This window comes from Zosterops lateralis, assembly GCF_965231275.1.
Source record: "Zosterops lateralis genome assembly, chromosome: 4".
Taxonomy (NCBI): Eukaryota; Metazoa; Chordata; class Aves; order Passeriformes; family Zosteropidae; genus Zosterops; species Zosterops lateralis.
The window spans coordinates 43608966-43632400 of record NC_139765.1 but is presented as its reverse complement, the minus strand read 5'-3'; the positions used below and the strand labels follow the sequence as shown (position 1 = coordinate 43632400).

General features: G+C 42.7%; 1 protein-coding gene across 26 annotated transcripts in view; it reads left to right on the top strand.

The window, feature by feature from the left end:
* The window catches only part of LOC310908166 (uncharacterized protein), a 112829-nt gene that overhangs the window by 58167 nt on the left and 31227 nt on the right, over window positions 1-23435 (top strand). For 12 of the 26 annotated variants that reach the window (XR_014589794.1, XR_014589795.1, XR_014589796.1 and 9 more), the window contains 4 exons: window positions 4720-4782; window positions 5426-5884; window positions 8582-8773; window positions 8972-9095. The exons of 3 other annotated variants lie outside the window; for them this stretch is intronic. Coding sequence is in view for 3 of the 23 variants with exons in the window: in XM_083858906.1 (XP_083715032.1) it covers window positions 21126-21186 (61 nt within the window). In the remaining 20 variants the exon portion in view is untranslated. Of the gene's footprint in view, window positions 1-3119; window positions 3576-4719; window positions 4783-5425; window positions 5885-8581; window positions 8774-8971; window positions 9096-21125; window positions 21409-23435 lie in introns of those variants that run through there. 11 more of the 26 variants (XR_014589807.1, XR_014589808.1, XR_014589809.1 and 8 more) reach the window with 5 other exon arrangements.

Sequence of the window (23435 nt, the reverse complement as noted above, 5' to 3'; positions counted from 1 at the left end):
TCTAAACATTTTCCAACATGTTTCTAGTCTTTCCACCTTGAATGAGCCTCACAGAAAAATGTAAACCATTTTTTGCTTTCAGCAGATTATTTCTTGTTCTTCGGCTCTTCTGCGGTTTTCTTTTCTTTCTTTACTTTTTTTTTTTTCCTTTTAAGAATACTTACAGCATTTTACATAAAAACTAGACTGTCGTGTTGTAGGAATTTGTTGAGTATATCTGTTCATTTCTGGCACAAGACCCAACCAAATCCCCACTGAAGTTTCTGTTGGGCTTAGAGCAACAATCTCTGAAAACTTATAATGCTTCTTACTCTGGATAACTGCTGACACACTCTCCCTCACTGCCTCTCCTGTCACTTGTAAATGACACAGTGTGAGACTATTGTCCCTACCTGAGCTCTAGAGCAGCACTGTGAGTCTGGAAAGAAAATTAATGGTGTTGTGACTGCCGATCAGTATTTGCTACAGCCTGTATCCACTTGTGATTTGGACTCCAGCAGCCATCATGCTGGTTGTTATTAATGCTCCAGTCTGTTCTCAGACCTGGTTCTGTTTCAAAACACATACAAGGAGAAATATGCAAGGGACATTTAGCTCTGTTAAAATAGACCTGCTATTTTATTGCTAGATTTCTTTTTCTTCTCTACTGTTTCCCTCTTCTTCATCCTCTTGGTGTGGCATATATGTGGGTGCATATAATAGTTCATTGCAAAATATACTAGATTTAAAAGCAAAACAGAACAAAACTCCCTGAACCAAAATTGCTTCTTTAAAGCTGCAGCATTAAGTTTGGCCATGATCCATCCTGGAGACTTTCCTTGGCAGAGGCTGCGATGCAGACATTCAGTTTGGAATTGCTCTTTCGAACACAGATTCCTGCAAGAATAACAGGAACATGATAGGCCAAGTTATGCTAGGCAGCAAATCCCAGTGCAGTCCAGTGGAGACAATCTATCCATTCACCTCTTATGGACTTTTCCGGGGCTGCCTGCATGGAAGGGGGAGGGGAAGGGAAGTGGACAAGAGGACAGAAATGTAGTTGGGGTTTTAAATTGTTCTGTTTCTGAAGGATTCAAGTAATGTGAAGCAGTTCAAGCTTCCACTATGAAAAATGGTTATCTTTCACATGTGCTTTATGCTGTGCTTCATTAAAAACTTGTTTCATTTTTGGACTGTGTTGAACTCGTACTGGAAAAATTCCTGCTCTTCATTTTCTGGCCTGATCCAGCTGACTTTTAAGCTAAAAGAGATTTGTTAGATTTTGTGGGTAAGTCATGAGGTTGGAACAAGCAATGCAACACCAAGTACATATAGTACATATTCTGAGTGATGCTGTGGGGTAGGAAAGATATCTGAAGACTGAGATCCTTTGTTGGAGCAATGATATAACTGAGCATGTAAGTGTAGCCCATTCATTTCTAATTTGGACAATGAAGAGTCTACCCACATCTTACTGTCTGGCTTGGAATGACAAACCCAGGTGAGCCTGCCCAGTTTCATTTTCCACCAGGACATTGCTGTTTTGCAGGGCCACCTGAAAACCAATGTGTATTTGAGTAGCTCCTCACAGCAAGTGCTATGTAGGGGCATTTACTCTCTGCTGCTATTTAAAGCATCAATACCAAGTTAGTGCTTGAAATACTACCTCTGACCTGGTTGGCAAAAGTGATTCACTTCACTATAGACAGATTAACCTCTCCTTGCTCTGCATTGACTTAGTATTAAGGTCTCTGAGGCAAGAGTTAAGTCAGGGCAAGATCTTATCCCAAATATTTTGATTCTTCTCAATTTAAATAAATTTGTCATTATGTTTTGCTACTGAGAAAGAAGGGACTCAAGTGTTTGTGTGATCTCTGCTTGATTTTTAAAATTAATATACTTTTTTCCTCTTCTGCTGGGAGTGAAGTATTTATTTCTGTTGTTTAGAAAGCCCAGCCAAAGCTCATCCATATTTCTGACGCTGAATGCAGTCCATGAGCAAATCATGATTCAGTTCTACATGACATAGAGGGTTTTTCTTTATTTAAAGAATATAGTTTACAGAGTTGCATATGCTAGTGCTTTAAAAGCCCTTCCACTGAGCTCTTTCTTCATAGTACCCAAATGAGAACACAGTGTTTTCTGTATTGTTTGGAATAGCCTGGGAAACAATGCCTCCCAGTGTGAACAGATCTCCTTCAGTGCACTGGCAAACTCATCTCAGAGGAATGTGGTTATCGACTAACCCATGATTTCTGATAGCAATAGCTAAAAAGAGTGGAAAAATACTCAGCTCCCTGCAGTCCAATAGCACAGCAGTTTACCGATGCGCATGAGAAAGTCGCTTCTATTTAAAATGGTCATAAATCCTATTGGCTCAAACGCAGCATCCTGGCTGCCCAGGGGTGGGGAAACAGCTGTGGACTAAGGTCTCTGATGGTGTAAACTGGTGTGTCTCTGCTGGTTCCAGCAAAGCAGTTTCATCTACACAAGTTAAATATTTCATCTTAATACACGTTCCGACACTACCACTTGCAAAAAGAATACTTTGCATTAATGCTTGTGCTTCTGGGAAAACATTCAGATGGAAAATATAATCATTCATTGTTAACATGAGTGTCTGGATTCAATGACTGAAAGCTGGCATTTGAAATATAAAATAAGGAACACACAGAACAAATAAACTTGCACAGAGACTAATTTTTCTTTTTTCCCCCTTGGGAGAGACTGGAAAGAAACAGGTTTTGAGCAATTTATCCAGTGAGTGCAAGGGAGCTGAGGGACTTTAGTTCTTGGAATGCTGTAAAAGGTCAATGACACTTGTCTTTGCCTCAAACTGGATGCTGCCCAGATTTTGGGAGGGAGCTCTTCTACTTCCACCTCATGTTCTGGTGAATGGTGTGCCAGCAAATGTCTGACCATGGACGGGGCACAGGTGGGCAGAGGGGAGGTCACTCTTGTGTCTAGGTCCTTCCTTCATTGTGGTGAAGCTTCCTTCCTCCATCAGGTGCTGTGAGTTGAGCTCCACAGGGCTTGCCAGGCTTCAGAGACTAGGTGCAAGGGGGAGTGCAGCAGAAACTGCTGCTGCAGTGCTGGTAGAGCAGAGCTTGGTCATGCTTTCACCTTTCCTATTGTTTCAGAGTGTGCCTTGTAAGGAATACCTGAAGGAGAGCAAAGTCTTGCAAAGCTGAAGGAAAGCACTTCCAGATGTGGCCTCTTCTGGAATGTTTGGCCAGGCTAGTGCTGGCAGCTTGCTGCATTGCACAGTTTGAGCAAGAGAAATGAGGTTATGGCAACCACCAACCAGGAACAGTGAGATGTTGCTAAAGCCAAGGAGAAAAAAGCAGAGCATTCCCTGCACTAGTGGATCCCTCTTCAAACATGTGCTGAAGAGATGAGTTACTCTTGCTGATGCCAATACTCCTCTGCAAGAGCAACCAGAATTCCCAAGAACTTCAGATCTGCCCTGTGGAACTGTGTGTCTGTACAGGAAGAGCCATCTGCAGCACTGCCTTGGTGCTTTCACTTGGTGTTCTTGTTTTTCTGTACAAATTATTTTTCTTAAGAAATGTTTACCTAGCAGGAGAAACAATAAAAGAGAACTCAGTATCAACACAACAGCTGTGTGGTTAATCAGAAAGATTTCCCAGGTCTCCCGTGCCCCCTTGTTCCTTCTTCCACAGCCATCTCTGCTAGCCTCGATGTTAATACTTTAACCTCATGCAGAGTAGGGGTAGGCAGGGAAAAAGTTGAGCTCCCTTGTACCACCAGGAACATGGATTTCCCAGGTCCCAGGCTGCAGCCTGCATTTCAGAAGTTTTTGTTTTGAAACCGAAGGGTTTGAATTCCTTTTTCGGTGCAAAGCATATAGGAAATGTAGTTACTGCAAGCAGCCACACCATGGCACTAACAGTGTAGAGTGGTTCTCAGCCAAAACCTAGAGCTCACGTCAAAACTTGCTACACTAACACATTTTACTACAGCACAGGAATGTTAATAGGATACAATTAAACGTTATGTTTTGCAAAGAAACTACATGTCCCAAACCATTGCAGTCATGTCCCAAACCATTGCAGTATGTATGACACCTAGAGGACTGTGTGTTTATAATTATGCCAAGCTCCCCTTTTGCTACTGTCCTGCAAAAATCATTCACAGTCCCAACCAGTGTGTGTCCATGGGTGCCTCCGACCTCAAGTGTGTGGTGCAAGGAGGAGCAGGGCCAGCTGAGTGTGCAGATTCAGGGAAGACAGACACAATTACCATCAACTTGTTTTGTAATGGGACACCCAAGAAAATGCTTTGCAGAGAGTGTCTATGAGAAATCAAGAGTTGTGCTGCCTCTTGGCACTCAGTTTGTGTTCCAGCCTGAGGCAAGGGCTTTTGGAGGCTGAGGTTCCTGCCATGGCAAGGCCTTTGTGGAAGGATATTACGAACAAGTGCATATTCAGTGGAGAATTTGCTCTCCCTCTAGGTCTGACTGGTGCAATATATCCTGTTGTGACAGGTGACGTGGTTTCAGTCCTTCACAATACTCTCTCTTCTCCAGCTTGCACAAGGCTGGGTGTCTCTTATCTAAGTTCCCTTAACAGCTGATTCAAATCTTAGTGTCTTGCTCTTAGAGCAAAAGATAATTTGCTCAGTCTCCATTTGCTGAAACCACAGATTAGAAAGACCCACTGCAGCAGGAAGAAGTAATATCTGTTGTGTCCTTTCACCTTGTTCTTTGTTCTTCCTCAGTACTGCCAACACTTGGGTGCTCTGCCAGCCACGTGCATTTTGAGGAATCCTTGGAGATGTCAGGTAATAACTGGTGCAGGTGAAGTGGTCCCAGGGGCTTCCCAGACAGGAACTGCTGGTACAATGATGTTCACACATGAGAATAAATGTAGAGGTACATGATTACAGTTTTCAAATGGAATCAATGTATCAGATATTATTTCACTGACTGATTAGTGTTGAGAGAGGGGAAGGCATCTTAATGTATGTCACTGCAGTGTAGTATCAATATTTATTTAAAAGTTAGATTATTTCCTATATCCCAAAGTCCGGAGAAAACCATCACATGGCTAAATGACAGATTTGCAAGCCAAAGCCATGAGCTGTCTCATTTTGCTAACTCTAAGTTAGAGAAAAAAAACTATGACATGAAAATTACTTAAGCAAGTAATTAATGTTATTTATTAATGTTATTTCTCTCTGGAGTTTTATAGGCCTTCATTTTCCTTCTTTTTGGCAAGTCACATTTCTCTGCTCTGAAAAATTCCTATTTTCTTCTTGTTCTCTAAGTGAACAAGGTAAAGCTGCATGGAGAATCTGCCCCTTTGCCAGAAAAAAGCACCTGGGGCATCACTGCAGTGCAGAGACCAGGTATGGAATTAATTCACCTAACATAATACTGAATTAAGTCATGCTCTGGCCCTTGTGCTTGACAGGACCCTTTCAGGGGTTCCTGGATGCACTGGAGGAAGCCGGGAGACATCATGAAGGCTGCCACCAAACCTGCCTGGGGAAGTGGCAAGAGCAGGCCTGGGACTACTATTCCTCCAAGGCTGTGTGACTAGCTGTGATCCTGTCTCCTGAAAACCTGATTCAGACACATCAGCCTCATGCAGGCAGTGTTATAAACCTCAGGATGTGTTTGTTGCCACAGCCTGTGTGATTTTCACAAGCTGTTCAAATCATAGCTAGTAGTCTCCATTGTTGGTGGGAGAGGTGGTGGAAAAGAGGAAGGGGAAGCTTGTGTTAAAGAAAAACTTGGGAATGTCAGCTGAAATATCAGCTTATTTTGTCAGCTGATTTTTTTTTCCTGTGGTCAGAACTATGGAATATTTATTTTCTTTGATTGTTTTAAAGGACAAACTGCTGTTGAAGGAAAAAAAAACAAAACCAAAACATGAAAGCTGTAAGACCAGTACTCTGATTTCTGTGAAAAGGGAAAAAAAACCCCACGATTTTGCCAAATCGATGTTTTCAAAAGCCATTACCACACTAATGCTTCGGTATGAAGCAGTATGAGCTCTCTGTATCCTCCCACTGCCACCCCAGGGATAGAGTCCAGGGAAGCACAGGCTCATGGATCTCTGGAACCTGGATGTTGCTCACAAGCCGTCTAAGCACCATTTCCTGCTGTCTCGTTGCCTGCAGACATCTACCTGGCCAGCTCCTCAGACACTGCCTCTCTGTTAAGATAGAACTGATTTTTTTTTTTAATGGGTTGGTTTGAATCAGGTCCTCACTGCTAACAGTTAGTGCATTCAGGATTTTTTTGGGTGACACTTTGAACCTCAGCTATGCTCTTCCAAGAAGGATCCTTCCATAGCTGTGTCTCTGTGCTTGGCTAGGAATGAGTGTGAAACACTCCAGAGACCAGAGAGCTGTGTTCCAGTCCAGTGAAATACTTTTTTATCTATTGTAGGCTGAGTGGATGGAAGAGCCAATGGTATGTTCCTTGGCTCTCCCCTAACCAGGGAGGCCCAGACACCTCTACAGATAATTGGAGGTTCAATCTTAACTTACAATTTGCTAAGGTATTCAAGACTTCTGCTTTTCAAGGGTGCATGTCTGTCGTCTCCTCCACAGAGTACAGATGCACATTTTCTTCTCCACACAGAGCAATTCATAGGTTCATTGTAGGATTACTGTAAATTATCCCTTCTGGTGAGTTTTCTAGACAAAAAGATTACATTTGAGCTAATACCATGAGGACAATTCCTCTATTTGTATTCCCAGGAAACCACTTGAAATTCTAGGCAATGAGAGTGAGACTTTTTGAAGTTAAGTGGGAAAAAAGAACATTTACTCAAGTTGCAGAGATGAGAAAGAGCAGTGTTTGCACTACTGGATTTTAGTGGCCTTTGTACCCAAGTCTGCTCTGGATGTACCCCACTTCTGACAATAAGCATAATTAGATGTAGTAACCCCCTGGGCTTTTTTTTTTTTTTCCCTTTTATCTCTTAAGGACTCCTTGACTAATATTTATATTAGTTAAAGTTGTAATCTAATCTCATCTTCTGCAAGTTCATGCACATTCTAGTGGGTCAAGTCCTAATGGATCAAGTTCTTTCTTGTAAGCAAGGTCTGTTGGGTGACAGATGCTTTGAGAGTTGGTTATATTCCAGTATAACACGGTATTCTGTGTACTGTTCCTACTTGCAGCATCTGGACATTGGTAACACCAATTAAAACCTGCTGTGATGTGACCACATCTTCTTCCATCCTTTTGGCTTCTGTCCAGCTCCTTGTTCCCAAAGCTCAAAGGGTGGTACAAAAGACACTAATGCACATCTCCACAGACTGGTCACCTATACTGCAATAATGAAATTCCCCAGTTGGTCTGGAAAGGGAACTCCACTCCAGTGGCACTGCTGACTGGGTGAAAGGGGAGAAAGGCAATATTTGGTCCAGGCATCTCAGTTCTGCACGGTTTCTCTGCCATCACAGTGAGGAAGGCTCACTCGCTGGTGAATCTCCACCCATTGAGGTAACCCAGTGAGGGCCATCTCCTCACTGCAGTCACACCTGCATGACTGCTAGGGAATATGAACCCCTTATTAAACAAGAGGGACAGGAAAGTCTAATATTAGTCTAACAGGCAATTTTGCAAGTTGATTTTTGTACTTCGAGTAGATTAACAGCAACAGATATGAGTTCTTGTATATGATTCAGCTTATTTCAGCCGTTGATTAGGTTATGTTTTGTGCACAATCCCTTTCTTGACACTTGACACAGAAGCTGCCAAAGCTAGTTTCTGGACAGGCCTGTCTTGGGAACAGTGTGTGCTGTGATTTGGATAAAGGATACTCAGTCTGGACGTGTGTCTTTGCTTGCCCCTTCCATTGCAACTTTGTTGTGGTAACTTTTATGAAACCCAAGCCAGCTGCTTCCTAGTTTTTACACAAAACACATTAATTGGGACCTCTGGCTTTGTTGTAACAACCAACTCCTACTTGTAGGAATTGTATACCTATGATCCTCATTTCCACAAATTGCAGAAGTTTGCATCGCCTCAAAGTTTGGTACAGGTATTATTAAGTATTGGTAAGTGAAATCATACAAAAAACTTTGTAGTGAGTCCTTCATGGCCCCATGTCTGCTAAAAATAACCGGTGACAGATCTGATTGCCACACGTCAGAGTGAAAAAGACTGCCAGGTAATTCACCTGTATCTGTCACAGATGTATTCTGACTGCTTATATATTGTCTGGTTATACTTTTAGTCAGTTCTTTGCACAGATTTTCCCCAAAAAGTGTTTATTGAAGTTGCCTTCCTGAATTAGTTTCTCTGTAAGGTTATCTGCTTTTAAAACCAAAAGAGTCCCAAACTACAAATATAGCAGCAAGAGGAGGAGTTAAAATCTTTGCATCTCCTTGATACATTCAACTCAATCATATTTCTTCATGCATTTAATGTATTTATATATGATTTTTAGTACTCTTTTAACAGATACTTACAAACCTACAAACTCTGTTCCTCTTTTAAAATTAACTTTAACATTAAAGGAACATTCTGTTCCTTTTTTAACATTAACTTTTCAGAATTATTTAAGACATGCTGGAGGAGGGCATCTCTATGTCTTCTTGTGATGTTTTTTCATTTTAGAAGACCAGCCCCTGAGATTCAGAAGCCACTTATTTACACAGTGGCGCTAGCCACGTGAGCACTATTGATTTTGTCATCAGGGTCACAGTCCAAACCCTCCCACCCTGTACTTGGCCCAGCACAACCTCCCAAGCCTCTGAAGTCAAGGTCAGAGCCGTCTGACTGTGAAAAAGGAATGAAGTCCTAATCCCTGTAAGCACCTTTTCTAGATAAGTCCTTGGTTCACGGGGGAGTTTGTTGCTCTGACTGTGTCAGCATAATGAGAGCAGAGTAGCTGCTCTCAGTGTCTTTGGTTGCTGAGGCAGCTGGTCTGGCTTGCTTGTATCGTTACAGCTCTGTTTATGGTGGAGCATTTACACAGGCACATGTATTCTTTTTTTTTTTTTTTAGAGCCACCTGACAAAGCTTTGCTGTCTTCACCCTCAGCTCTGTGGGCTGGGATCACGTGTTGGCTCTTTGGGTCTATCAGAAGCAGGGCAATGAGCATGGTTGTGCTGAGGGACTGAGGCTGAGGGTAAGACCTGCATTTGAGCTGGCAGTGGAGGGATGGAACTGCTGGGTGTGCAGTTCAGTAAACTTTCCTGGCTAAAGCAAAAACCTTGATGCTCACAGAGCACAAATACCTAGGGTGTCTAATACAGCAGGCTCAAGTGCTGCTGCCCAGTGGTTGGGACATGCTGGTTTCAGCAGCTGAGGGGTTCATTTCACTGCCTACTGTGTTAGCTGATTGACCTTCTGGAGAAATGAAATAGGAACTAAGCAGTTTTGTGGTTCAGAAGCATAATTTTGTTTCCTAGCATGACAACACTGCTGCTCTTCCCCAGGAAGGTTGCTTTCTTGGCTTGTACCCTTGCAAGAGCAGCCAGAATAATATAGGCAGCCTCATGCCTCAGTTAACTCAGCTTTACATGGCATTAAAGAGCATGCCAAGCCAATGAAAATGGGAACATGACCAGTGGTAGGTGGTAGCCATTCATCTGCTCCTCAAAGTTTTGTCTTGTTTTCACTGCTGTAGATCCTCCTGCACTAGTCTGGTTGCCTCTGTCAATGGCAGGATAGACAGAGCCATGCCAACACAGTTATGGGAGAAAAAATGAGCAATTATCATGAGAGTTTTGTGTTTGGAGCTTGTGCTGTCATGGAATGAAATTGCCCATGCTTGCACAGGGAAGGGAGGAACTGCTGTGGGCTGGTGGCTGCTTGGAGTAGCTGGGGTTCCAGTGAAGCTCAGCCTCTCTAGATTAAAACACTGTTTCACCTCATGTATGCCCAGTGGATGTTGTTCATGGCATAACCACTTTACAAGCACTGAACTTAGACAATTTTTTTGGAATTATCTAAAATAAAGCGGAGAAAAGATCAATTACTGTGTCTGCCCATATGCTCTGGTCTGTTCCCCTTCCATAATGGTGTTTCTGTGGGGAGAGAAAATTACTGGAGTCTGGTAAATCTCCTGAGCATTGCACAGAGCTGCTGAGTGACAGGAGAGAATGTAAGGGGTTGCTGCTTGGCACTGGTGGAGGGGCAAGCAACCAGGGAGGGAGCTGGGACAGTTGTGGCTCCCAGGGATGGCTGGCTGTGAGCCAGCTTCATGCTGGGGCTGCTTTAGTGTGGTACTGTGTTGGGGGAGGTGTATTCCATTGCATAAAAAAGGATCATAAGCCCAAGCAGAGCATCGTGGTAATGCAGCTCTCACCTTTCTGTGCTTGGAGTCTATAATCCTAGACAATGACCGCAGCCACAAAGACAACTAAACTCTACCTAAAACCACATTTAATTGGAAACTGCTACAATACCCATTGGTCTAGAGGTGCTTTAGTTTTCACAGGCAATTTCCTAGAGGTGCTCTCAGTTTGGTGGCACAGCACATGCCAGCAATGCCATGCTGGCTAAGTGATGGGCTGCAAGGTGCTTCTCCCAGCCAAGACCGTGTACACGTGGCTCAGCATCAAATCTGGAGACTTAACTCCCCAGTTGTGAGGCCAAGATGTTGGCTAGTCTTCCTGGGCTGTCTTCCTATCCCAGGAAGAGAATTGAGTGCTTGTAGAAAGAGGTTTGTCTTATAAAAAAATGGCTGATTGCCATCAGTATACAGTAGGTCCATGCCTAGACACCTTCATGTGGAGGAACTAGGCAGGGATTTAGGTCTCTTCTCTGTCTGAGGGGATTCTCAAGCCAACTCCTTTCTGCTGGTCCCAAATCACTGGGCTATAAACCATTTGTGGGGGCAGGATTGAGGGGGAGAAACATCATCCTCCCTGTGCCCCAGAGCCTTGGTGGATGAGAAGGCCACTGCCTTTACAAAACTTGTGCAAAACTGAAGAGCAGCAGTGAGAGGAGTGGTGTGCTTCTCCTCTGCCAGGTCATATCTTTCAAAACAAATGCTTATAGATGAAAGGTATGGCCTCAGGCAGAAGTTTCACGCCATTTGAGGAGAGCAGTGCTGTACTGGGCTATTTTGTGAGAGACTGGCTCTGTGGTTCTTTCATATGCCAGGAGAGGCACCTGGAAGAGAACATCTGTGGTGAGCACAGCATAGCACAGCAATGCCAAGCCTCTGAGAGCTGGGACAGGAAGGGATGAATATGCAAAACTGAATTTTGGGTGCAGGTGCAGGAGTGGTTGGCACATCCCGTGGTCATCAAGGCAATACCTTGTCTGCTAGCTCATGATAGGCAGCAGAACATGTCCCCAGAAGCACTGGCAGCATCTGCAGGGCTTTTGGCACAGCAAGCTCGGGGTCTGCCACAGCAGCTGAGGCACTGCTCTGCCTTCACTGCAAGAGGAGAAGTGATCTGTCCAGTATCAGCTGAATATTTTAATCTGCCAAGGATTGATAGGCATGGGGGCCTGCTTAGCTCTCTTTTGAGAAAGAAAGTTTTGGCTGCAGGAGAGGTCTCACAACAATATTTTCCTGCCTTACAATAGGCATAGGCTTTTTTGAAAGGCTAAAGTGACAAATCCCCTAAGCCAGCCTTTGGGCTCTGTGCCTCCTGTACCCTGGATGTCTGCACTGCATCCATGGGGCACCTCTCCAATGGGCCTGGGCACCCTCTTTTGTGGTGGAGTCCCCTGACCCAGTGCTCAGACTGTGGTTTCTCTTTTTCTTGGAACTGGTCAGCCCTTCTCTAGACTGAAAACCCAAAAAAATCCACTGGGAGCTCACACTTGTGGCCCACTGGGGCTTGGGATGCTGCATTTCAGTGCAGGAGGGACTGATCAGGGACTGGGTGAGCCGAGCTACACCCCACGGCAAGGACTTTCTGAATTTACATCTCTTCAGAACAGTGAGAGGCTTTATTGTTTAATATTATACATTTCTTATACTTGTAAATACTTGTTAAATAAACAGGTTTTTCTACTTTTCTCCAAAGAAATCTTTTCCCAAACCAATTAAGGGAAGGGCCACTTGAATCTGCTTTCTAGAAGGAACCTTTTGGAAATTTCCTTCTAAATTTATCCTAAATCAAAGCAAATACAGGGACCTAACTGAGAACAGATGCCATGTTCCTGAAAACTGCCTCCCTGGCTGTGGCAGATCTGCCATTGCAGGAATTGCTAGCATGTGGGGTACCCTGGGGGATATATCCTCCATGCAGGAAGCTGATGAACATATCACCCTAACCTTCACCTCTTCCCAAAAGCCCTGGAATTTTTTGAGCCACTTTTCTCATATGAAGAGCAAGACCTCAAAAAGAAAATCAAGAGCAACATGATTCCAATTTCCTCTTCTCCTCCCCATCCCACCATTAGTGTTCAGAGAAATTAGTGTTCAGTGTTTCAGAATGAAATAAATTGTAATGTTTAGGACCTGGCTAAAAATAGTATTCCTCATGAACGATGACATTTTTACCTGAGATGGAATTAGGTAATTTTTTTTCTTCCATAGGTACTGCTTTTCCTTGGTGCTTGCAGAGCACTCTACTGAGCAGCTGGGAAAAAGATGTCCAAATCCTCTGCTTCCACTCACAGCAGAGTTGGCTGCTGATTCATTACAAGAATTAAAAAGGGAGTTGGAAACATGATAAATGTGTTCATTAGACGAGTTTGCCCTTTACTTACTTGGTCTTTTTCTACAGAGTGCTGGTATGAGAACCCAGGAGGGCCATGGGAACATGCATCTTCATTCCTACAGGATTTTGAAGGAGGGACTGGAGGTGCTGTTGTCCCTGCATGGGCTCACCAAGAACAGCTCTGCTGTGCTGCAATGAGGTTGATCCGCATGGAAGGCATGGGGACAGTCTATGCCTGTGATGGCAAATAAAACTTCAGCCAGGACTGGTTGCTTGTCACAAGTAGTGGCACTGTTTCAAGGTTTCATGAGCCTAAAGAAAGAGGGTGGGTGAGAAGACAGAAGTGTCCTTTATGTATCTGTTAAATAAATCAAGTTTGAGGGAGATCTACTATTGTGTATAGAAGAAAAGATGGTTGTTATGGAGCAAAGGAGCTGAAGTGTCTGCCAAAGTGTCTAATAAGATTCAAAGCCTTTCAACTTTATATAAAGAAACTACACGGCTCAACTAAGTAGGCTGGTTAAAGCCAAGCAGTCTCTTACACTTTAAACAAAAACTAGATAAAAGCTTCTCTCTGCCACGTGGCTGGGAATAAAGTGCTGCCTCTGGACTCCTTGAACCTGACCTGGCAGGCACTAATTTATGTGCCATGACTGGACAGCACTGAAGAGCCCTTCCTTACTTCAGGGAGGCAGTAAATGACAGTGACACAGTGACAAATGCAGCTCTTGCTTACACTACAGTAGGAAAAAACAACTTGCATAAAGAATACCTGACTCTAAGTTGGCAAGTTTTGGAGACTATATTGCAAATAAAATCTTAAAAATTAGTAAAAATGTACCATGGAAAAAAAACTAAACTCCATTGTGTAAAGTGCCTTGGTGTTTTTAAAGAGGTGATTGCTATGGTTATACAGGCTGTATCTGTCCACTTTAATGTAATTTAGCAACAGAAGAAATATTTTCATGTCTAGAATTCAGACACTGAAGTGAGTTTGTGTTGCCTGGGGCCTGATACCCCAGGAAGAGGGGCCAGCTGGAGGCATGGGAAGGCCCATCATATGGCTCTGTAAGATACCTTTTGAATGCTCTTTTCCATCAAAATGCTAAAAATAAAAAGCCCACTCTTTCTAAAATAAGCACTTTAATTAATAAATGAGAAAGTGTGTGTGGAAATGGCTGAGTGCCTAATCTTCTCCTATCAGTAGTGTGTCAAGTAAATCAGAGATGTTCAAAATATGCCTACAACAGACAGTAAGGCTTGACTGAAGCAGTGATTGGATGGATGATGCTTCTTTCTGAAACAGCTACTGGCATTAAAGCTGCCCTTTGCATTTATGTCAGACAACATCCTGAGTAGAACTATTAATGGGCTAGAAAATGTGTGTGTTCTTTCATTACTCCATTTCTATGTATATACCTTGCTTTTTTCTTGTTGGTTGGATATTTTTTTTTTGTTTGTTTGTTTGCTTGTTTATTTGTTTTCTTTCTGGATGTTTTCAAGCAAATGCTCAGTTTTTCTGCTGGAGAGTGATACATCCACCAGGATGGGAAAACTCACTGGTACTTGCCAGAAATTTCATTTTAAGCACTCATTTGTTTAATACAGCATTGGAGTTTTATTTTAAAACATGTCTGTTTTTGTTTAGGTAAGCATAGCAAACTTGGTGGTAGGAAAGTAATGCTCATTACTGCTATTATTATTGTTAGTTAAGCCAAAACTCTTGAGTATGAGTAGGTGAAAATAAGAAAAAAGTTACCTTCCAGCACGTGTTCATGACATGGAATGATTTTTTTTTAAAGTCATGCTTGGAAATGGTGTGTTTCCTTGTGTTGACTACATTAGTGTATTTTAAAATGCTGGGGGTTTTACCTTCTTTATTGGCTTCATCTCAGAAGTCAGTTCCATGAGTGCAAGTAAAATGTGTGTGTGTACTCTAGATACAGCTTATTGGGGTGAAGACATTTCTGCCAATGTCTGTAGATATTTCTCCATCTTTCCAACTACCCAAATCTATCTGCCTGAGAGTAGAGGACCTGGTGTGGGAGGTGCAGAGGGGTAGCATCCTACAGACTTGTCTGCCTGATCCTGCCTGATTGAGGGGCATGAGTCCTGCATAACACTGGGACTGAGAGACCCCCTTGCTCTGCTGGCCTTTTTTTCCTGCAGGATGTAGAACTTGGTACCCATGGAATGCGGAGATGGAGTAAGTAAGATGGAGTAAAGTAAGACTGAGGTTTTCCCACTGTGCTGAGGAGAGAAATAGGATTCCTGTGTGTTAGGATCAGCAGGGGTTTTATAACTCTAATTTTGATCTCTGTGGATTTATGAATTGAAGTATGTTTTTTGGAAGTTTTGTATGTTCTGAAGCCTTTGTCCAAAGCAATTATATGATTTATTAAAAATTTTGATATGAAGAGAATCTCATATAGCAAGGATAAAACAGGAGAGGTTCATTGTCAGAAGTCATTAATAAGCTCCAAGGGAAAGGGAAAGGAAATTCTCTGGCATGGCAGAATGGCAGGTAATTAATAATTGCTGCAATTATACTACATAATAACTAGAGTACATTCTGACTGTTCATCATTGGTTTGCCAGGCTTCATTGCTCCCAAGTTCTTTCTGGTATAAAAGCCAAACCAAAAAGCAAATCTCATCATGTTTTGGTGTGACTTCAGCTCTTCATGAAATTTAGAAGGTGATGTTTGATATTGAGTCAGAACTGGTCTGCATTTTAATTAAGGGAGAGAAATCTTCCAAGGGCTTTGACACAGCAGGACAGGGCTGTGACCAGAACCTGGCAAGACCTCAGATTTAAAAGAATTGTGGCAAAAGTACGTAGTGATTAAAAAATTAGAACTTTGTGTTCTGTTAAATGTAGGAAGCTGAAGTTGCTGTGAGAAAAATTAGTGCTTCTTAGTGATCTCTGATAGCCATTGAAACTCTGTGTGGACAATGACTTGGTTGTTTTCCTTCATGAAAAACAGACAAATGCCTTTTGAATGCAGTGATCTAATTGTGTGAGTGAGAGCTGGTCAATCAGCTGGCTTTTGCAGAGCCTAGTGAAAAAATGCCTGAAGACTTCCTACCTAGGATGGAAGATGTCTCAAAGAAATGACAGTGTTTCTTGACTAGGGAAAGGTCAGCTGTATTATGGCAGCCTCAGTGACGTGGACTTGGAATCTGCTCTTAGGAGAGTATATGCTTATATGAGGAATGTGCAGCTCTAGAAAATGAAATGTTTTGGAATAATTCATTTGACTGGCTGAGAATATCCACTGAGTCCTGAATTCTGTGCCTTTTATTCTGTCATGCATAACTACCAGAGCATTGCCAAAGAGGCTGTTTTCAGTGACAGTCATGTTTGAGCCATGGCCGTGCAAATGTGTGATGCTGTTATGATGTGTGCTGTTTTCAGGTAACTGGGCCCTGGTGACACAGGGTAGAAATTATTTCCTCAAGTATTACTTAATGGGTAATCTTTGTAAAAAAACCTTGATGATAAAAGAGAAATGTAGCATGTCTATTGGACAATTTAGGGCTCAAAAAGTGTTTTAGACTATGACACCGGTGTAAAATTTTAGTTCATGGCAGACAAAGCAATGAAGCAAATATTGTTCACTAACAGGTGTTGGAAAGGAAAAAGAGGATGCAGAAATCAGAGGTGAGAGGTGAATTTCAGAAGAGGATGCAAAGCCATGAGCAGAACTTGTTGTCTTTCTCAGAACTAGCTCTGAAGGTGTGCATATGTGAGGGAAGCCAGTGGCACTCCAGGTTCTTAGGTAGGAGTCTCAAGAGTGGTGCTATTTTGTAAATGATTATAAAGCTGTTGATAAACCTAGAGCTTTTGGCTGTGAGGAGCTCCCTTGCCATGAGGTTGGCAAGGTGAAATGTTGTACAGGGCCACTGGAAAGTATCTGATCATTGCTGAATGTGGTGTCATAAATGTGACAAAGCAGATAAAGATTCCAAGACTTTCACCAAAACAGAGCTGACTCAGTGAGGGTGTCAAATACTCCTCCACTGAGCAATTGAAGGCAGAGGAACTGATGTCTCCTCATTCCAAAACTGCATGTAACCAGCACCACTGAATGGGCTTCTGGCTTCCTCAAATTCATCATGGTGCTTCTGGAAGTGCTGTTAACTTGTGAACATGTGGAAGAGGAGAGTTTTCTTCAGAGAACATAGATTTCTGCCTGCTTCTCTGTGCTTTAAGTATTCCCAATCACAACCACCCTGTCCTGGTTGCAGCAGAAGAGGTGCAGTGATGGTATTTGGTGCATGGAAAACTTCCATATAGCATTTAAGAAGGCATGGAATTTGTGCAGAATTATTCTCAGACAGCCAGACATGATGCTTTCCTAAATTATCCATTTGACCCAAGAAGGTAGTATGAGGGTTTCTGTTGTGCTGGTGTGAAATGGGGAGATTAAGTGTAGCATGTTCTTGGTTGTTTACCAAAAGAGAGGGATGAAACATCTGAGAGCTTGTGTGGATGCTGAGCTCTTTACAGGAGTGCAGAAACTAAAATGAACAGTGCGAACTACATGGCATGAGAATTGGGTAAAAAAAGAGGAGGTGTACCTTTAAGATTATGAGGAACAAAGATCATCTTTGGATGGTCTCCCAGATGCCTAGCTTGTGACAACATTAATAAGCAACACAGAAAGTATTAAAACACCTGTCTCCTTCCCTCTATATGGTTATGCAGCAGGTTGTGACCAGCTCGTGAACTGTGAGGTGGCAACTTCCAGCAAAGTGCTGCATAGGCAGACAGATGCAGAGGGCAATCATGTCTTGGTTGCTGTTGTTTAGCAGAGACCCTGTGAACCAGGAGCTGAGAACTCCATTTCTATTTCCTTCTATTCTCAACAGGAGCTTTAACAGTGCATTAGAAGTTTGTCGTATTTGCCATTAATTTTTTTGACATTAAGTAGGAGTTTTTATTCTTCTTCTGGTGAAAAACTCCACAGTAATTCCTATCCCCATCACCTTGAAAGTTGCAGGAAGACCTGTGTTTTGATGATAGTTATATCCGGAAGGTTTATGCCGCTTTAATAAATGGTTTAAAATCCTGCTTAAAATGCTTTCCTCGGCTTAATCTGTAATTTTTCAAAATAGTTTAAAAGGCCTTAGGGATCTCATTGCCCATCTTGTCTTTTTAGGCTTAAGGCCCAGGTATTTTTTGATAGATTGCCTGTTTCACTGCAGATGTACTTTGAAACAGTTTTGTTTGGGGAGGTGCTGCATACCTACACCCTGTGATCTCCCAATGTGCATCTGCAGCTGACCCCACCTAGTACTTCTTACAAAACTTAGCTTTGCTGGTTTGGGGAAAATATAGCCAGTCTATAGTTGTAAAGCTGTGCTTTTACCTGCCCCTGAATTTTTATTTCTGTTTGTTGCAGAGGGCTCAAGCTCTTTCAATCCCAAAACTCCTTTGAGGCTGCAATAAACCTTGAAGAGGTCTTCAGTGTAGTCATGCCTAAAAGCTGTGCTGTCACGCACTAATGTGAGGCTGGAAGTCCTGCTCACGCCACAAAAAATGACATAAAGAACATTTTTATAGTAAAAAATAGCAGCTAGAGAATAGGAGATTCTTGTAAGTATGAAAGTTAGAAACCCTTAAAACCACACTTTTATCTTACCCTCTTAAACAGCCATGCCACAAAAAGGAAAAGTAATAGCTGGTAAATGAGAAAGTATATGTATGGGTTTGAAAAACCTCCGATCAAATTTTACATTTAATGTGAAGAGACTTTAAAAAGAAGTGAGGCTAGAGAGGCACAGTGTTGGGCTGGGAGGTACCTGGGATCATTTCCAAGCCAGACCCGTCTACTTCTGGATGTTTTTTTCTGCAGAGACCTTTGCTTCAAACCATACACTGAGCAGTCCCAGCATGGGCTGTGCCCATTTGTTGTTAGCTTGTTAGCTAATGAACTTATTAACTAATGAACCACTGTCCTTTCCTCCTCTAGCACAGATCCTCGCTGCTGCTGCTCCTCTCCTGCAGCCAAACCAGCTCTCTTTGGTCCAGGGTGTCCCTGGACAGCTGTTGTTGATCTCACAGCAGTGCTGGACCTGAGGCTTGTCTCCTGATAGAGATTGTCTGGAGAATATCAACACCAGGAGGCCCTGCTTTCTGCCTCCACTCCAACTTTATTAAAGAAAGAGTCTTGTGGCAGAGACTGTAAAGGCAGGATTCTGGATATACATGGCCTGCACCATATTACATTGCATCTCATTGCTTAGCACAAGGTAGGGAGGTGTGCAATCTGCTCAGATGTTTATAGATGTCAGACCAGGCATGCTCTGCTCTTCCACACTAAGTTGAACTCATGTCTTTTACTCTCAAAGCTACTCTGAACTCAGCTGTGAGTTAATATATATTTTTGGACCCCCTGAATAGGTACCACTAGGTCTGAGCCTGACTCTGGATGAAAGTGGCTACATTGGGCATCAGAAGAACTGTAACCTTTGAGTTATTGATTTGTTAGGGAAAAAAAATGCAAAATGGTTTGAGAAGGGTGAAAAAAAACATGGCTGGCAGCTGAATTCCTGGTATGTGGCACATAGCTTCACCTTCCCCTAGCAGTAGCAGTAGTAGTAGTAATAGTAATACCTGCCCCCCCCCCCCCCCATCACTATGTTTCTTTTGTAAACCTAAATCTTTGAGAAGGTATTAAACACCTAAACATGACCTCTTCCAAGTTGCTCTCTGGTTCTTTGTTGTTGGAGCTATGACAAGCAACACCAGCAAGAGCCTGTTATGCTCCAGTCCGGTGGTGTTTCCAGATGGTGCAACACAGTTAGAAAGGTGGTCTACTGCAAGGAGTTTGTACCTAGCAGGCTGGATTATTTATTTGCAGCCACCACCATAATTGAAGTTTATTCTTCACAACATACTTCCACAAAAATGAATTAAAAAATAGTTTGAGTATTTTGTACTATCTTTAACATATACCATATGCTGATGTTCCTGTCTGAAAGCTGTATTATATATCAGCTGGGACAGGAATTTTCACAGCTCTTTTCATTAACATGAATACTGGGACAAGCAGTGAATGAATAATATTCAAAATTTCAAGCTGATGGTTTTGGTTACAAAAGCTCATCTCAAAATATTATATTTCTGAATATCCCTCAAAATCTTCTGCTTGTTGCTTCTGAATATGCATGGAATGGAGATTGTAATTGTGCTGCAACGTTGTAAAACTGTTCAATTTGTGAGTCTTTGAAATCTTGTACATCTCTATCTTCTGCAACAAAAAAGGAAATCAGAACATAAAATTAACTTTTTTCCATCAGAATAGCCTATAACAGCTAGTACTCTTTTAAACAAGTGATGGAATATGATGGCAAATGGTAGAGCTATCTTAAATTGCCTGTATTTGCTCTTCTATTATGTGCTTGTGGTAATTGAAATTAGGTAGAGGTTGAATACCAGCAGGTGTCTTATTTTCAATCCATTTTTTTAAAATAAGACAGAAATGAATACTAAAAATATGTACACATATGCTGCTAGGAAGGCATTTGACACACTTGATACAACTGTTACCTTTCAGAAGATGTGAAACATTTTTGGCTGCTAATTATTCCCATTTCATGTATGTGAATAACAGCAGAGAATTAAGAAGTGAAAGTGTTTTGATACAACAAAATGTCCTTTATATGTTAATGTGAATTCCAGAAGGTTTTTGCAGTTTGAATGTTGTGCTTCCTGGGCAACTGCTGTTACTGAAATGAGCTGCAATAACAGGACCTTAATAGTTAGCTTTGGTACAGGGAGACTTGTGGGAGCCAGGAACTTCCATAGAGCATAAGTCAAAGGGGCAACTTTTCAGATTTTTTTCTGAAATGTAGCTCTTTCTGGCAATCTCAGAAGTTAAACAAGTGTTGGATGTTGTCATTAGAGTCTCTGGAGTGAGATTGGAAGGATATGAGAGACTCCACCTTGAGCTCCCCTGGAGGTCAGGGCCAGAGAGCAGAGGTGAGAGGTAGGTGAGGTGGGGGTTGCATCCATACAGAATTGAGCAATGCAGGGTTTGGATAACACAGTGAATGTCTATCTGGATATAATCCTAAGGGATGGGGCCAGAGAGGTGAAATAAAGTATGAGTTATGTCAATATGGGTTTTGTCTAGATTCCTTTCAGGCTCTTGATTTTGGCTGTACATGACAAGGATGTGCAGCCTCTCCTGTCTCATGCTGTGATTTAGAGCTGTATTCTTGCCTCTTGGTGGCTGTGAGGATTTTGACATGGGCAAGTTTTGCAGATACTTAATTTTTAAAAATTTCCCTCTTTGTCCCTGTTTGAAAAAATAAATCTCTCTTGCTTGTCTTAAAACTCATTTGGATACTAAACCAGCTGGATTTTTATTTTCTCTCATCAAATAGACTGTGCCCTACAAATGCAACTTTAGCTTATCATGGACTTCCTATGGATCAGGGATAAGCTTGGCAAGAGTGTGGATGAAAAGAACAGGGAAGAATGTATTTTAATTTTATGAATGGTTTTCTTTGATATTTCAGAAAGAAACCAGATTTGCTACATAGAATGATTAAAAAAAGAAGCCAAAGGTTTAGAGGGTAACTGGTGAAGTCAACCTCTTCTCTTCCTTCTCCCATCAAACATCCTCTGCTAACCTGGATGGGATTCTTCCTGAAATGGTGGTTTGCAACCCTTCTCTGAATTGGACCTGTTGTCCCTCTGTGAGCTTTTTCTACCTGGTGGGAATAGGAAAGTGGATGGAATGTCTCCTGCAGCTTTGGAGTGATAGCATGTTGTCTAGTGGCCTGAAAATACTGTATATCAATAAAGGTTAAAATCTGTTATCAATTTTTTTCTTCCATTCTTCTGTTCTCATTGTACCTCAACCCTTACCCATTGTGAGAGACACTATGGGTAGCTTCTGAGAAGAGCAGCCTGGGAAGAAGAGTGCTGTTTGCATGCTCCTACTGCCCTTCTGTTCCCTACTGCAGGATTTAGCAGCTGAAGATGTTTGCCAGTAGCAATATTTGGTGCATGGGCTGCTATAGTGTGTTTAATGGTGATGAACAGAAATTGACTCTGCCCTAATGTATTTGTCCAAAGAAGAAAAATGAAGAGAAGTGTCATAAGGGACCTTGTATTTTCAACATCAGCTCTGAGACACTGTGTACCCACAACAGTGCTATGAATACTCCCACAAACCTAGCATGGGTTTCCATGCTGGAATGTGACATGTGCCAGTCCTCTCTCCCATTGGCAGCACTGCCAGTGTAGCTGCAGCTGGTGCAGTTGCTGTTCCCTCCTACACGCAAACATGCTTGTCCCTTTCCACTGGCACAGGGTCTGTGCCATGCTTTTCATGGAGAAACTTCATTCTCCTTTCCCAGAGGTAGTGGTGCCTTACTGTCATTTCCATGGTGATTTAATTTTGGTGATGGCTCCTCCTTAGGTGCCTTGCCAAGGCTTTGCTTGGAGCTGGGTTTAGGCCACCCTTGATGGCACCCATCCCTTGCAGAATTAAATTGCCTGCATTGGGAAGAGAGAGCTACTGGGAAAGGTATAGCAGTTTGGTGATTTCATGAAGGGGACCTTGGAAAGGCACAGATCCTCCTTGCATGGGCATCTGTGAGAAGTGCAATGGGGAGAAACAAGAATGTCTCTCATGGCAGAGTCCTGGCTTCTTGAGAGAGCTGTTAACTGACCTGCTGGACTTACCTTCCCTCAGCATCAGCAATTACAGTGGCTATCCTTAGAGAGGCCAAGGACAAAGGGGCTCTGGTCCATTCTGCCCTCCTCAAGGAGTCTGCTGCCTGTTCTGCCTATACCAGAAACCATTCCTGAGCTGGATATATTTTGTTGGTGTGCTGGCATTTGGCACAGCCCCTTCCAGGCAGCCACCCCTAACAATTTCCCTGAATCCAGCTCCTCATTCATGAAGAGTGATACCTATTGCAGACCAACAGCTGTGGTGAGGTAGGAAGCCCCTCCTGGGAGAAGGCATGGACAGTTATGGGGTTTTGCCTACCATTACAGAGTTTCTTCATAGTGAAGAATTACTTATATAAGTGGATAAGGCTTTATTCTCTTGGAGGCCAAGTCAGAACTTCATGCATATGTCAGCCTCAGGAGACTAAAAGAACTTTTGCAGCCCCCTCTCTTCTGCATCTTCTGCAGGCTTGATCTTTACCCTTTGATCTCCGGATCTAGAGCCCTGGAAAAACAACAGTTTCATTGGGTTGGGGCAGAGCCCTCACATCTTCCAGGCTGTAAATCTGACTATTGTGTTTGAGCATTGCCTGTGATGCTTCTTATCGAGATTATTGTTCCACCCTTTCCTGTTTGGTTTCTTTCACAATTCCTTTTGAATGGGCTCCCTAGTAAAGAGCCCATCATAAACAAACACATAGAGCTTTGCACAATGCAAAATAACATTGATTTCCCAGTTTTCCTCCCCAGCGGTATAAAAAATGCATCCCAAATATAAAATGAAAGAATCCCAAAGGGATGGAAATCATCCAAGAAAGTCATACCCTCAAGTGGCAAACCACCACTGGTGTAGCTGAGACCCACCCCCAATCAGTTTCCAGCTTTCCCGAGTTTTCATAAGTGGGAGAAGGCAGTGGTGTTTGCCCACAGATCCCCCCCCCCTCCCATTCCTAGCAGCACCCCTCATTTCAGCCCTCAGCAAGGTCTCATGTTGATTCAGTGTCCTCTAGTGGCAAACCTGCAACACACACACGGGAGCAGTGGGACGTGGGGACTCTGCCGGCTCCAGGAGAATCAGGAGGATGTGGCCTTGAAGTAAATATCTTGGAGAAAAGAGGTCTATTGCACACGTCATCCAGGCCATG